At 31.5% G+C, this 17,142-nt stretch overlaps 1 protein-coding gene and 1 long non-coding RNA gene across 5 annotated transcripts in view; one reads left to right on the top strand and one right to left on the bottom strand.

The window, feature by feature from the left end:
- The first annotated feature begins 281 nt into the window (after nucleotides 1-281).
- LOC126742395 (proto-oncogene tyrosine-protein kinase receptor Ret) overlaps nucleotides 282-17,142 on the top strand; it is a 29,444-nt gene continuing 12,583 nt past the window's right edge. For 3 of the 4 annotated variants that reach the window (XM_050449049.1, XM_050449047.1, XM_050449048.1), the window contains exon 1: nucleotides 282-519. In XM_050449049.1, the coding sequence (XP_050305006.1) occupies nucleotides 462-519 (58 nt within the window). In that variant the 5' untranslated portion in view covers nucleotides 282-461. The remainder of the gene's footprint in view (nucleotides 520-17,142) is intronic. The other variant, XM_050449046.1, reaches the window with a different exon arrangement.
- LOC126742397 (uncharacterized) lies at nucleotides 4,690-5,266 on the bottom strand. Its single transcript, XR_007662550.1, has 2 exons — nucleotides 5,039-5,266; nucleotides 4,690-4,987 (listed from the first exon to the last, which is right to left on the bottom strand). It is a non-coding gene; the product is annotated as an uncharacterized LOC126742397 (long non-coding RNA).

Genomic DNA, 17,142 nt, shown 5'->3' with positions numbered 1-17,142 from the left:
ATTTTTATTTTATTTTTCAAAAGAAATTAAATTGGCAACATTGCTTACTACGCATATGACATTTGATAGATGCCCACCACTATTGCCATTTAGTAAGTACAACAATATCGCTGTCAACTGTCATGTTGCGCAACATTAAATGAGGACAATAATTAATTGAGGATCTAGGTTGGAAGATATATCGGAACCTAAAAAAAATCGGCATAAGAAAGTATAAGCGGTAATTAATTGTTTTCGTGCATGCAAGAGCGCGAAACTACGGTAGGTATAATATGCAGATATTTAGGCGGACGTCATACACGCAACCTGTTAGAGGGGCGCGCCGAGGGGTCCGGGGGGAGAGACGTCCAACGTCCCGACGCTCAATTTCCCACGCGATCCGACGCTCATTTCGGGATTCGCGTCCTCTAGGATAAGTTTCCCTTCGTTCGCAGGATAATATTGCGGTGGCGGGAAAGTTTATGCGATTTTACGGTAAAATCATGTATTTGGGCGTTTTTTGTGCTTTTCTCATTTTAGGTAAGTCGTGTTACTGTTTTTTCCAGTTTTATATAGTTATATTCTTAAAAAAATATGAAATTTTGACTATAAATCTTACTTTTTTAAACACAAAAAAATAAAAGAGGTAACTGGAACCTATAAACAGCGACAAGTTATAAATATCATATAGACACAAATGGAAAAATTATCATTGAAAAACAGATCAAATGGAAGTCATACCTAGAAAAGCTTTTTGATGATCAAACTATCGAACGAAGCTACATGCCCACCCATATTAATCCACAAGATAGAAATAGTACTAAAACGAATTAAAAAAAAGCAGTCGCAGAATTTCTAAAGCTAGACGAAGGAATAGCTTGGATTACCGATATTTTCAACCGAACCTGTAACTCTAGATTTGGCTTGGAAAAATCTCCGAAACAGATGAGCATCTGAAGAAGAAGAAGAATTTCTAGAGAAAAATGAATGTAGCCGAATGCTACCTGGTAAAAAAGATGTAATTACTGGGAAATCTGTTTTTGTATTACTTATAAAATTATGTCGCTAATTGTGAAAAAGCTGCGAATACTAACCACAATTTGCCTAGATTGCAACGAATATGTATGATCCAAGTCAGCAATTAGCTTACAAATTCTGGATTATAGAAAAAGAAAACAACCGGAAAAAGTTACACAAAGGACAGTTAAGGAAGACATCAATAAGAATTGTCAAGCAAGAAAAAAATCTTTTATCAGTACAAAATATTAACAGAATTAAAAACAACTTTGTCTGCAAATTCTGCACTTATTCACAAAACCACCTCATACAGTAGTTTGGCGTTATCAAAGCCGGCAATTTAAGTTTGTAGTGCATCAAGGTTGTGTTACTATATCCGATAATCTAAGACATGATTCAGCCATGCTCATTTACAACGCCAAGATACAAGAACTAGTTACCAGTGAAAAATATCTATATTTTTAAAGTGACCAATATTAAAATAAAAAAAATGGTTTTGTATGAAGTGTTGTCTAAATGTTTTTGGAGGAAAAACTTAATTTCTCAGTATATTTTTCAAAAAAAAGCTAAAACAGGTGTCCAATAATTAAGGATCTGTATTGAAAATTCCAGGGTTATGAGTTCTTTTGGGTCATGGATTTTATATAATTCATTAAGTGCATTTTCGAATTATTTAGGGAAAAATCTGAAGAAATCATTCAGTCGAATCAATTTAACTTACTTTTTCCAGACAGTTGAAGTAGGCTTTCACATTTTCCAGGCAGTAAAAATTAACTGTCTGGAAAAAAGCGAAATTCATAAATTCCTTCCAAGCAGTTCAGGTATTTTCTGTAGGCAATAGCATAGTATAAAGAACAAGGACATTCTAGTTTATGTTCGGTGGCAATAGGAATCAATAAAGAGTTAAAAATCCTGAAAGGATTTAATTTTTATACTGGGTTAGATTGGAGAAAACAGGAAAAATGTTTCAAGTGCCTGGAAAGAAAACAAAATTCTTTCAGGTCTCTCTGGATTGATTTTTTCCAGGCAATAACAATAAAATTAAGCTCAAATTCCTTGAAGATTGTTTTTTTGTATTCTATTAGGTTGAATTGAAAAAAAGACAGAGATCAGTTTAACTACTTGAAAGAAATTGTTAATTTATTCCAGGCAGTCAAGTTATTATCTTTATTTTCCAGGCCAAAAAAAAATGTAGGCAACTGCCCGGAAAAGTTAATTATTTCCTTCCAGGCGACTTGGTTAGTTTTATATTAATCCTGGAAAAATTAAAAAAAAAAACAGGAAAATTATTTAAACTACTTACAAAAAAAATTAATTTCTTTTAAAAATTTCTGAAATAAACCTTTTATTAAAAAAAATTTTTTTTTTCCAGGAAATAGGAACCGAAAAAAAAACTGAAAATCCTGATTTTTAGGTTGAATTTAGGAAAATTAGGATTGAAAAAAGACAGAGGAATTAGGTCCCCATATTTTCCAGGCAACAGAAACCAACTCAATTGCCTGGAAAAAAATAAAATTAATTATTTTCTGCCAGGCAGTTGAGGTAAATCGTAATTTTTTCCACATATGAAAAAAATGAAAATAAACCCAAAAAATCATTAATTTCTTTCAGGCTTTAGTCTTAGATATTTATGGAAAGTTTTAATTTTTTTACTAAAATTAAAAAATTGAAAGGGACCCAAATTCCGGGAAACAAAAATTAATTAATTAATTTATGCCAGGCAGTTGGAGTAAATTTAATATTTCCTCTACATATCCAAAAATTCTCCAAATTCTTGAAAAAGAAAAAATAATTAATATTTCCAGGCTAAGGCACATCATCAAAGTTGATCATGTTTCTACATTTCCTCATTTCAAACCCAACAAACTTGTCCAACTAATAATAAATTTAAAAAAAAAATTAAAGAAAGCATACACCCTGTCGGCATGTTATATTGCAGCAATAATTATTTTGATATATTACTTCTGCAATATTGTTACAACCTTACAGTAACATTGCATTTAAAATATAACAAATATAATATTACATATTTATTGCTACAATATTGCACATACATTGAAAAGGTAATAATGCACATATGCAGTAATTGTAATATTCTTGCAATATTTCATTATTGTTGAAAATGCAATTTATCGGTGAAATGTTAGTGTAACGTTGCATCTGTATTGCAAGCACACTATTGCTATAATATTGTTTATATAAAATTCCAGCAATATATTATTTCAATTTATATTTCAATATTTCATCTGCAATATTGCATATAACTTTATTTGAACCTGCAATACTTTTGCAATATTTAATAACCGTCACAAATGCGATATATATCACTGAAATTCGATGTGTAATATTGCAGCCATATTGCTTATGTAAGATATTTAATGATTGATTAAATAGCTGATTAATTTCACAGGGATCTGCTAAATTTTGCAAACAAATGTTTATTTATTAAGTGGGTTTCAATGAAATATAATACTATAATAATCTAAATATATAGAATATACATATATATAGATATATGTATTTATCATATGATTTTATCCCAATATATAAAATATCCTTTAACTTATTCATTATCTTTCATCAATAATATTATTAATACGAATGGAATATTAATTTTGTTATATTTTATCATTATTGCAAATTCAATATAAAATATAGCAGCAAAATGAGTGAAAGTTATAAGTAATATAACGTGAGTATTACTACAATACAGCGCATACATTAATGCAATATTACAGTAACATAACCCATTAAATATTGCTATAATGTTTCAGCAATGTTGCGGATGCAATGAAAAAAGCGGACAGTAAAACATTGCTGCAATATGACTGTAATGAACTAGTAATATATGTGCAATATTGCTGCAAGATGCAAGATTGCAGATGTAAAATTCTTGTAATATTTCTGCAATATAATTTGGCGACAGGGCAGTTACGGTCTCACAACATTATAATAAATAACTACACGCGTTTCGCTCTGACTGAACCGTCATCAGGTCTAAAATCGAACCTCATAACCACTGTGGATTGATGGTGATGTTGTTGAGTTCTACTTAAAAAACTATATCTGCAAAAAGTTAAACCTTGAAGAAGTATACTGGCCCTCATAAAGACGCACCAGATGATATAGGAGTTGCTGTAAAACAATTGGCAGATTCACTGGTTGCCAGAGGTACTAATATTCCCAATTTTGAAACACTAGGTGGTAGCATTTAATAAAAAGAAGGTCATAATTTATCCAGTTAGCGGTAATGAGCTAACACAGGATGATAAATTGTTAATAGAAAATATAGACAGTTTTTAAGGCACTATGCAGATTCACGGATTGATATGGACACTTCAACAACCCTCGGTATTGCAGTTCCTTAGTTTTAGATGCCTAAATTGCTCTCCATCATCAAAATGCTTACATAATCACTTGAAAAATATCGACTACAATGCAGCTACCAAAAGTATCATTTTCATATGCTCATATATTTAGTTTATCAATCTTTGTGAAATAAAGCAAAATATTGATTTGAACAAAAATTCGAAAAGATACAAATTTGAAAATTTGCACATAAGTTATTTAATTAATTTTATTAGGTACCTATTTCAGAGCTTTTTATTAAACATTAAAAATTTAAAGAAAAAGTGAAATTTAAAAAAAAATTAAAATCACAAAAGGCCCATAACTATAAAAAAAAAAACAAAATTGAAAATGGAAATACAGATTTTTTAATTAATTTTATTAAACATATATTTTAGAGTTGATTAAAATAAATCCAAGAATCTACACCCATAACTGAAAAATTTAAAAAGATCTTAAATCCCTTAAAATTATAACAGCAAGACAATTCGGATTTCAATCATCTAAATGTACTCAGGATGCAATGTACATCTTCCTCGAGAGTGTTTACTTTGGTGTGAACCAGGGTAATGTGTCGGCAGCGGTCTTCTGCGATCTGTCAAAGGCATTTGATTGCGTGGATCGCGGAATTCTACTGTCTAAGCTGGAAAGATATGGGTTTCGTGGAGTGGCACACTCATAGTTTAAATCCTACCTTGAAGGTCGAAGCCAATCAGTTGTGCACTCGGGTGGGAGACCATCAGCCCTTAACATCAATTGTGGAGTCCCTCAGGGTTCTGTTCTTGGGCCAATATTGTTCCTAATTTATATAAATGACCTTGTCAAACTGAATATCTCCGGAGAATTCACTCTATTTGCAAACGACACATCTATCCTGTGGAAAGTGAAAGAAATTGTAACTGTGTAATTGAAATTGAGCCATTTTTGCCAACGTTTTGTCAGGTGTCAAGTGAACAGCTGCTGGTACACGTGACTTCATTATGGTACCAGTGCTATACAAATTCCGTTCTTGGACGTATTCAAGAAGTGGAATGGTTGTAAAATATCTGTAGTGGTAAATATGTGATCCTGGAAGTAAAGTCTCTACCAACCGAACGACAGCAGACGGCCCAATGCCAAGATTTTTAGCTGTATTATCCAAAAATGTATTTTTGCCTTGATACATTTCAAAATCTACAACAAGGCCATCAGCAGCAGCACATACAAAATTTTCCAGTCGCTCAGGGTTGGGTTTACCTCTCACAAACTGCTTCATGTGACAAATTCCCCTGAAAGGAATCATCTGCTCGTCTACAGCAATAATTTTTTCTCTGGGTAGCTGCAAACATCCTTGTCTCACCCTTTCTAAAATTGGACGTACTTTCCAAAATCTATCAGATTTACGATTATCTTCAGAGATGTCACCATCTACCACAAGTTTTAAATTGCTCCTTATCGCAAAAAATCTGTCTCTGGCCATAACATCTGCAATCGCTGAAACTCTAGTTGTTTTGGCCCAGTACAGCCTAATCCTTGGATACTTTAAATAGGACATTAGGCATACTACGCCAAAAAATTGTTTTATCTCATTTAACGTAAGTTTCAGAGATAATCCTTTTAATTCAACATATCTAGCATTTGTACAGTCACACATTGTTTGAAAAAGTTCATCATCGATATACATTGCGAGGTATTGTATAGTCTTTTGCGGCCCATGTACTTCGACTTTCACAATCAGATTCAGCAGGAGAGTAATCTCCAAATTCCTGAGGTGAGAATACAGGATTTTTCTTCCAAACAGCTCTCCTTGAAGAAGTTGGAACTTCATTGGAAGTTGTTAAATTATTTTTAAGGACACTAAGAGGAAGGTTGTCCTCCTCATCTTCACTGCTAGACTCAACATTTCTAGCCTCATCTTCTTGCTGGTTGTTTTCAATATCCAGATCTTCAGTTTCCCCTTCGTCGTCGGACATTCCACTGTCTGAGTCGTCCTGGATAAGATTCAAAATTTTCTCTAACTTTTCGTCGTCTTCTCCAGGCCTCAAAAACTTTTTTCGGCCGAATGCAGCTTAAACAAACAAAAAGACGGTAATAACAAATTGTGGTGATTAAGTCCCAATGTCCATTAAAATGGACAGGTAATGTTTAGGCAGATTAAAGAAAAAACAAAGGACCAATAAAAAAACAATTTACGTTAAATTGTTAAATAAACATTATATTTTTAATTTCTCTAAATAAATTACCAGATGTAGAGTACATACCATCATAGGAAGTACGGCGCCCTGTCGCCATTTTTTTTTTTAAGGCACTATGCGGATTGATATGGACACTTCAACAATCCTCGTTATTGCAGTTCCTTAATGATGCCTAAATTGATCTCCATCATCAAAATGCTTACATAATTACTTGCAAAATATCGACTATAGTATTGCAGTAACCAAAAGTATCCATTTCATATGCTTATATATTTAATTTATTAATCTTTTTGAAATAAAGCAATATATTGATTTAAAAAAAAATTCGCAAAGATACAAATTTGAGATTTTGCACATAAGTTATTAAATTCATTTTATTAAATTTCAAAGCTTTTTGTTAAACATTAAAAATTGAAATATAAAAAAAAATAAAAAAACAAAATCACAAGAGGCCCATAATCGACAAACTAGAAAAGATACAAAATTGAAAGTGAAAATACAGATTTTTTAATTAATGTTATTAAACATGTATTTTAGAGTTGATTAAAAAAAATCCAAGAATCTACACCCATAACTGAAAAATTTAAAAAGACAAAATTCTTTAACTAATTTAATTAGATACATGTTCCAGGGTTTTTTTAATGAACGTTTTAAGGATTTTTCAATTAATTTACCAGACCAAAAAAACACTTTTAAATTAAAAATAAATACACACAGTATAATAAGAAGAAAATATACTTTGTATACACGGTAATATTTCTAGTAAGAAAATTTAAAAAACGACTATTTGACCCATAAATAAACTCCGGTGGGCACGCGAGAGAGTTGTAAAGTGCAACCGGTATCCACGTGGAGTTATTTGCCCTCATAAAGTTTGTCCGAGGAGTTATTATAACGTTTTTATTGCTTTTCATACCGTTTAAACTTTCAATATTCACAGTACATAAAATAAGAGAAAATTTCATGCAATAACTGTATTCCCTGTATTTAAAATTAATAATGTACAAGCTTCCCTAGATGACCCAACCTGTATAATATACTTTTTTATGGTCGCTGTTAAAAAGAGAAAATTTAATTTTTACCAGGAAAATATTAAATTCTTCATAAAAGTTACCGGAAAAACCTTTTTCAGCCCATTTCACTTAACGGGCCAGTGCGAGGAAAAATTTATTTATTTTATGAAAATCCCTGAGACCTTTATCCTAAGAATGACCGATAAAGTGACTAAATATCATACAAGAATACCCAGAATTAAGTGAAAGTCCATGAAATTTGTGTACGTTTTAATTTAAAAAAATAATTTGAACCTCGTCAAAATGCCGAATTTAAAAAATGAAACTGCATCTTTCTTAAAGAAAATTGAATGAAACCTGTCCTTTTCATACTGAAACTCTTCCGCTTTCAAAGGTGTTTAAAAAGAAAACTGGTCTGCATTTTCCTTTTTGATACTGCAAAATGTCGGCTATTGTTGAGCATTTAAGTCTATACGGCTTTTATTTGGTTTTATCGATTCCCTTATTATATGCACCAGTTTTAATTAATAACTCACCCACCAAACCCGTAATCAGATAAGAAAAATTGACACATGTTAACATGGTATTAAACATGACGGAAAGATAAGGATTATTTAGGTAAGTTGTAAATTTATCTAGTCACTTTTTAACCTCAATAGTAAACAACTCAATAATGGAAAAAATTCCCCACATTTCTTCCCTATATTAAAACCACGAGGCCCTTAACCCGAATACATGGACCTAAGGGGATGTCGTCACGTCTCTAAACGACACTTTTCCATGATTCATCCGGATGCAAAAATTCCTGTGATGCTCCAAATGAAATATTGACATTCCCAGTCTAGAATACGAATATTAAATAATAAAGAAATGCCATTTAAAGGGAAATGCTGTGCGTGCTAAAGCGTTTTATTCGGTTTAATACGATTTAATAGTTTTAGGCTATTAGGTTATATATGTGATAATTTAGGCATCATATATTACTTGCCATTATTGATTTTCTGCTGCTTATCTCACTCGGGACCATGTAATATATGTAATAATTATTAATAGAATATTATAGGCTTATCGAGTCAAATTTTTAAGTTAATAATAATGATATGCCTGGAGGAAACCTTCAATAATTTCCCGTAGGATTTCGAGCTTAATCTCGGTTATATACAAGTTTCTTTACTTATAGCTACAGATAACCCTATTCCATAAATAAACTTTTAAACACTAAACCGCTAACAAGAATTCCTGATAATTATTTTCGGGGAAATTAAGGGAATTCCCGGAAACGATTCGCATGATAGTGCGGGGGTTTTATAATATAGAAATAATCAATCAAGAGGTATTTGAATTTATAATTTTATGTACCTATTTTCAGCACTTATTTGTATAGAAAGGGTGGGAGTTAAACATTTTTGTTAGTATTAAATAAATAAATGCGGAAAAATTACAGTCGTCTCCGGAATCCAAATTCCCCGTTAAGTATTAAATATTATTCAAACCGATTGGGAGAGCGACTTTTCAAACACGCTTTCCACACTATCGAGTGGGAATTATTGCATTGGGGGTACGTTTTATTGGCATGGACTTTTAATAAATAATGAAATATAGTGTATATTTTATACAGGGTTTCCGAGATCTCATATCAATACTATCATTCATCAATACAAGGGTGAAAATACCATTGTGTGTTTCCCCGATCCTGAAATTGCAATACAAAATCCAATTCCCAGTTCATAATCTGGATTTGGCAATCGTGGTGCAATGCACAATTATACAGCATTGAATTTCTCGAAAATGAGTGTGGAACTATGACATTAATGGGACTAAATTGTCTATTTATGATAGTAAAAATTCTATTAATGTTTTTATGCAAATGATGTCAAAATATACCAAATAAATGAACTCAGTTTTGTTTGTTGAATAGCGACAAATGTCATTGTCAAGCAGTTTTAGATTGCCGAAGTTTCCTAACTAATAATAACTTCCAAACTAATTTGCATCGATAATAGCTCAATCATTGAATGGCCTATAATTTGAGTTTGACTCAAACTGTATATTTTTCGGGACAATTGAGTTGTTTACCTTAAGCAACTACAAACTACAAACAGAAATTAAACTTGAATTTGCTCTCGGAACTTTGTACTTCCTTAAAAAGTCTTTTATTTTTTTTACTATACAGACGCAAGAGAATCGTTTGAAAAGGAGTTTTCTTTAAAAAGTGAATTATAATGGATATTTACTTTGAAATCGGTACTATACCGAGGAATTTAATACAAAACAGTGAGTTGATGATGGTGCCCAATAATAAGGAACCATCATTAATTTATTACATTACCCCAATTTTTTCTATTCACACTTCCTTGAACGCTGTAAAAATAAAATAAAATTTACGATTAACTGCGGCCATGGCACCTGGAAAAGTGTTAAGTAAATATTAAATTTTCGTAAGTGAAACTCTATGAAATTGTTTTATTTACCCTGAAACTTTTACGGAAAGAGTTTTTATTTGGTTTAGAAACTTCTTGTTTGAGGCCCTTAAAGTTGTCCAAAGTTTCAATTAAGTTATTTATTCCTTTTTATTTAATGCCATTCAAGATTGGTATATTTCAATCAATAAAAGCATATCTACTTTCTATTCTAATACTAAATGATAAAGGATAATATAGAACGGGAATATAATGGAGGTGACCATATTGATAACGGATTTTATCGTTATTTATTCGAAACTTCTAAGCTAATAATAGGGGAGAGGGGGGTAAAATGATCCCCCTAAGAAAAAAATACTTTAAAATGGGAAAAAATTTTCTTTAAGCTTCAGTTTGATAGAATAGGCCTATAAAAGAGTAATTTCTCTTTAAAAAAATTATTTACTTTCTAAAAATTTAACAAAATCATAAAAGTGACAAAGGGATCATTTTACCCGCGTATTGGGGATAAAACGATCCCTTCTAAAAAACTTAAAAAAATACTCCGACAGTATAATACCGAGATAAACTGTATTTAAAACCTAAGCTTTCTCTGAACTTTTGCTAGTGCTAAAGGAACATCGGAGCAATGTTCGCAAATTAATTCATCCTCATCTTCTTCAACACCCGCACAATTCGTGAGCCCATGCTAAACACTTTTTGCATTGAATCCAACCATCAGGCATCAACTGATGTAAAATATTCTTCACAGCAGTAAAGACAAGTTGGATTTGTCTCGTCTCCCGAATCCGAAGAGTTGGAAAGGCTTTCTTTTATTTTATTTCCATTTTTCGGCGTCTTCTGCTTTAGTGTCTTCTTGTCATTTCTCTTTTTTGTTTTAATTGTGTTTTCTTTTACTTCCTTTTTCTTGATACTTTCTTCAAGCGCAGTTTTGTATGGCGTGCTGGTCAAGACTGCACTTCCACAAGACTTTCTCTTGCCTTGAATTTTTGGAAATGGTTGACATTCTTGTGGTGTCACTGAAAAACATGAATTTATTTGTTCATCTCGTTTTGAGCTGGGCCCAGGCTCAGGATTCAAGTACGGATCGTTTGAATCACTAGCATCATTATCAGAAGCTATATTGGATATATCTGTCAATGGGTTACATGGATTGGAACCTGGTGCCACATCTTCTACAGTTTCATCAGTCTCACTAGGTATTCATCGGCCAAAAAGTCAACATCTGAAAAAACCTCTGAGTCAAATGGAAATATGCCAGTTTTACGAAACCCGTTTATCCCATTTGATGGTATGCAAGCCTTTAAGTAGCCTTCGCAAAATATTTGACTTATTTGAAACACCGTCACGGTTCTACCAGGATGATGGTTTAACCATTTTTGCAATGCTTGGTCTAAATAAACACTAAGGGGACCCGTAACAGCAACGTCCAACGGCTGCAGCTTGTGAGTACAGTACGTGGAGGTAAACACAAGATGGTTACAAAGTTTTCTCTGGCACTTAAAATAACATCGAGATTTCTTGTGTGCGATAAATGTCCATCTAATATAAGTAACACTGGCGCATCCTTACTCGGCTTGACGAAAGATACGAAGTGAGTAAACCACTGCTTAAAAACTTCGGTACGCATCCAACCACCCGGAGGAGCTTCATCATGTTAGTTTCTACTAAAAATAAGCATCGGTGGGACAAAACTTCCAGCAGCTGATACACAAACCACCGCTGTTGTCGAAACCCCACGCTCCGCTGATGTTATCCTTGCCACTTGTTTGGAACCTTTTCGTGCCAATATTCTTGAGTTTCGCCCAGGAACAGTAGAAATCGAAGTCTCGTCTACGTTAAAAATTCGGTGAGGCGCATAATTATTTTTAGAGTAAATCTCTTTCAACAAATTGAAGAACTTTGTCACAACTGGTTTATTAAAGGCTCTTGTCCTAGCAGCTGACGTCGCTTCAGGACACCTCAAGGAAATCTCTAAATGTCTTCTTCTAAAACCGCTTAACCAATCTTTACCAGCAGCTTTTTCTACATGAGAAAACTTGTGTGGAATTTTCTTCTTTTCAGCAAGTTGATAAGCTAGTTGTCGCAAATCACGAGTTGTGAGTCCATACATCCTGCTTTCAAAATCTAGGATATGAGTTACTAACTCTTGCTCTTGTTTCGGCGAAAATACAGGGTGGCAGCTCCCAAGTGACTTTATCTCTAGCTTTGCTACCTTATTTTTGTCCATTACACGCCGTTTAAGCGACATTCTTGGTACGTTAAAGATTTGGGCAGCGGTTTTCAGAGGCATTCCTTGCTATGTCATTTTTCATGTGCTCAGCATCCCAATTTTGCCTATTGGTTATTCGCTTATATGTTCGTGGCATCCTGTAACAATACGACGTAAAATGAGTTTGTAAATAAAAATTAGGATTTACAACAATTTGGTAAGAACTAGGGGGTAAAATGATCCCCTTTTTAAAACGGGATCGTTTTGCCCCACGCTTAGAGGATCGTTTTACCCCAAAGGGACATGCAGAACCATTTGTTAAATGAAAATTTATTGACATATATTAATTGAAAACAAAAACCACAAATCAACTCAGCATCCCTTCCTCAACAAAACAACGTAAGAAGAAGATGGATCAGTCACATTGTTAAAAAAATAAATAAAACAAAACAAATACCTTACCTTATATTATAAACGTAAAAAACACAAGTTCACGCAACAATTGTTGGATTCGAACTGAATCGCAAATTCGCAATTCCGATTGTGCTCTATTTATAACCTAGAACATTGTTGCCAATATTACGCTTATTTTGCATAAAATGGGAACTTTTAAATTGCGGGATCATTTCAACCCGCAGGGATCATTTTACCCCCCTCTCCCCTACAAACAGAAGAAAAGAACAGTCAAGAGAGAAAATTTTACTGTTTGTTACACATTTTCTTCTCTAAATCTAATAATTAATTGACAATAAAATTTCGTCTCTATTTGTTTGTGATAGTTTAATCTTCATGAATGGGTACTTCAATGTATATGAATAGTTAACACACTATAGCTCAAACACTATAAATATAGTCAATTTTATAAACAAATATTAACTGTCTTAAAGGCGCAAAATCATTTTTAGTTCTAAGTCACATAAAGCCTTTTCTACAACGCTTACTGAGGAATTAATGTTAGTTTATTCATTGCTATGTGTATACAAATTCAAACTTAATTGGGAAATTAAAGAGAGATAAAGAAAACTTCACTCGTAATTTTAGTATTAAAATACATATTGAAAATATTAAATTTGTTGACAAAATAACATACCTTGAATTTATATTAAATAATCAATTAAATTTAAATGCTATATATGATGTTGTGGCATGATATATGGCATATTATAAACTAAAAAAATAATAATTAAGAATCATGAAGGCCTTTTATATATTTCCAGGCAGTTGTAGTGTGTTTTTTTAAATTTTCGTTTATACGTGAAAAATACTTTACTTACTAAGAATTTAAGCTTTTTAGTATTTTCTTGTAAGAATATATAACTTTTCCACAAAAATTAAGGTGGATTTGTTTATTTCAGAAATCATTAGGAAAGGTCCATAACTTCAATTTTAAAAAAAAGTATAAAATTGAAAATTTGCATGGAAGTTACATAATTAATTTGATTGGATATCTATTTCAGGAAATTTTGATATATCTGAAATTTTTTGAGAAAAAGCGGAATTAAATTAAATTAAAAAAAAATAGAATTATTTTTTTCATCATCACCAAATGCCCATATAAGTTTGAAAATTTATACATGATACCTAATTAAAAATTTTTGGAAAAAAGCAAAATTAAAAAAAAATAATTATTACCAAATGCTCATAACTGAAAAACCAAAAATTATACTAATTTAAAAATTGGGCCATATATTCTATAATTATTTTTATTAGACATATATTTGATAAATCTTAATATTTTTGAAAAAAGGCAAAATTTTGATTTAAAAAAAAATGCAAAAATCATCATAAAAGATCTTTAACTAAAAAATTCAAATTTAACATTCGCACATAAGTTAATTAATTAATTTCATTAAATACCTATTTCAAGCTTTTCTGATAAATTAAAAATTCATTAAAAATTTTAAAAACTTGCACATAGATTTTTCAATTAATTTCACTAGACACCTATTTTAGGGTTTTTGGCTAAGTCTTAATATTTTTGGACAAAAAGGCAAAAACATTTTTTTTCCTAATATCATCAACCGAAAAATTCAAACTTGAAGATTTAGTCACGAATTACTCAAATAATTTCATTGAACAGCAGGCTTTCCTGAAACCCCTTAGGTCCTACAGGAATTTTTCCTATCGATATTTTTGTGAAATTTTAAGGTTTTTCCTTGTTCAGACGGCTTAATCCAAAATAAATTTCTGCCTGATATGGAGTTATTCTTGACCAAAAAAAACTAATCCACTCCCAATTATACGGTCGTAACCGATCACGTCTAATTTTACCCCGTAGACTCGTAAAATGTCCATCTCGACCGGAATATTTTCGCGTGTCAAAGTGCTGTCAACCCCCGCATCAACTTTTACAACCCCAAAGGAAACACTGCTTTATAGTCAATACTGCCCCGGACCTGCCGTCGTCGCCTCGACATTTTATCCAATGTTTGCCAAATAACATTTGATATCCCCTGCCCGCACCTCTTACTCTTCTATCCCATATACCTTTACCTCGCCATTTAATTAACCCTTAATTTCTTCCCCCAACGATCGTTAATAATAATAATGAGGCGATGAGATGGCGGATAATATGCCTCTTAGGTGATTTCAGGTGGATTTTTTATTGTCATTAATGACCTGCAAAAAATCAAGTGTTGTTGTCATATGGTGCAACAATTACCTGAATTCATCTGGATTATTCTTGAAATCTATAAAAAGTGATAAAAGGGTCATTAGTTCCCTTGACGCCTTCACAGGAGCAAAATTGATAGTGAGTTTTTCCACGTTAGGCACGACACGAAAATCAATAGAAAAATGAATATTTTAAATAATGAGAAAAAATGTGATTTAATTTGACAATCAAACTGGTACGTTTTGGCGTACGTTTTTATTTTACATTTACCCTAAATTTTATATTAATGCCCTGCTCGCAGTAGCAATTTGGCAAATGAGCAAATAACGGGGTGTAAAATGAAAGTATTACGTTTCCTTGATGTAAGGCTGCTGACCTGAACTAAATAAATACACGGGGCAACAACGGAAATGAGCTTTGAAAGGATTAAAGTCCAAAAAGTTCGGGAAGGGGTGGAATTTTTTTATTCGGTTTGGGATCCAGGTGGGGATTAGGGGCTGTTTTTAATTTCCCTTGAGGGATGAAACAGATTTAGTACGTCCAGGGATTTTGGGACATTTATGCAGATTTTATGTCTCGATTGTCTACTAAAATTAAAATAATCATCAAAGGGAAATCAATCTATCATTGGGAATTTTCATGAAGAATATGAAATTTGTGGCTTAATTGTCTCGAAGTTCGAGAAAATAATTATGCGTGAACTGCTTGGAATGGATTTAGTGTCTAAAATAAAAAAAAAATTGTAAAACAATTGCCTGGAATTAAGAAATAAATTATTTCACCATCTAAAGTGAAAAAAGATAACCAGAAAATAGTATCTCAAAAGTCTAAAATTAGTAAACAAATTATGACTCAATTACCTATAATATTTAAAAAAAAAACCTTGTACAGAAAAATGTCCTTTTAATTGCATGGAAAAATAAAAAATACTATTTAAAGAAATATCTATAGTTTGGGTGCCTAAAATTTCAAAAATAATATCTTTTAAATAATTACTTGAAATTAACAAAAAAATAATTAGTTTCACCAGCTGAAGAAAAATTTTAATAAATTTATGTAATATTTACCTAAAATTGGAAAAAAAATGGTTCAAATGCCTAGAATACAAACAGTATTACATCCATTTAAATTCCTGTTGTAAAAAAACTACTGCCTCAAAAGTCTGAAATTAATTTAAAAAAATTACCTCAATTGCCTGAAATACCGAAAAATGGGCCTAAAAATACAGAAACCATGACTTATTGCCTGCAATTGGAAAACAGATTGTGGCTATAACTGTCTGGAATTAAAAAATAAAAATTATTTCACCATCTGAAGAGAAAATTCACAAAATTTGTGCCTGAAATTGTAAGAAAACTAATGCTCAACTGCCTGGAATACCAATAATATTACACCTATTAAACTTCCTAGAGTAAAAAAAAATATTGTTTTAAAAATTAGCCAAAATTTTGCAAAACAACTGTAAAATTAAAAAAACAAATTATTTCAACATCTGAAAAAAAGATCCACAAAATCTCAGTCCTAGCGGCCTGAAATGTGATAGTTCTATAAAATAATTGCCTAAAATTAAAAAAATTACTCGTTTAACCATCTGAAGAAAAAAATCACTAAATCTATGGCTTTGAACAATTGTCTGGAATTAAGATATAAATTATTCAGTGAAAATCCAGTAAAATTATGCCTGAAATTGGAAAAAATCTATGACTCAAATAAATATACCAGAATACAAAAAAATTTGGATAGATCGCATGTAATATTACAGGAACCAAAAATACAGTATTGCTAACTGTACTGCCTGGAATTAAAAATATCTCTGGAAAAACTGCCTGGAATAAAAAAATAAATTATTCCACTATCTGAACAGAAAACGGAAAAAACTTGAAATTGGAAAAAGACTATGACTCAACTGCCTGGAATACAAATAATTTTACACTTATTTAAAGCCTCACAGTAAAAAAAAATATGTCTTACAGATGTAAAGTTAATTGAAAAAAATATGGCTTAATTGGCTTGGAGTAGCAAAAATGCCTTTAAAAATACAGAATCTGTGACTTGGAAAAAATTATGGAACAATTGCCTGGAATTAAGAAATAAATTATTTCTAAAGTGAAAGAAGTCACAAGAAAGTAGTATCTCAAAGGACTAAAATTAGTAAACAAATTATAGCTCAATTACCCATAATTAAAAAAAAAAACTTTTCTATTTGATTGAAGAAAATACAGAAAAATTTACTTTTAATTGAATGGAAAAATTAAAAAAAAACTATTTAAAGAAATATCTATAGTTTAGGTGCCTGAAATTTGCTTGAAAAATAATAACAATCGAATAATTACCTGAAATTAAAAAAAAATAATTAGTTTCACCA

Source organism: Anthonomus grandis, chromosome 11 (assembly GCF_022605725.1).
Source record: "Anthonomus grandis grandis chromosome 11, icAntGran1.3, whole genome shotgun sequence".
Classification (NCBI taxonomy): Eukaryota; Metazoa; Arthropoda; class Insecta; order Coleoptera; family Curculionidae; genus Anthonomus; species Anthonomus grandis.
This window is presented reverse-complemented; position numbering and strand designations above follow the sequence as displayed.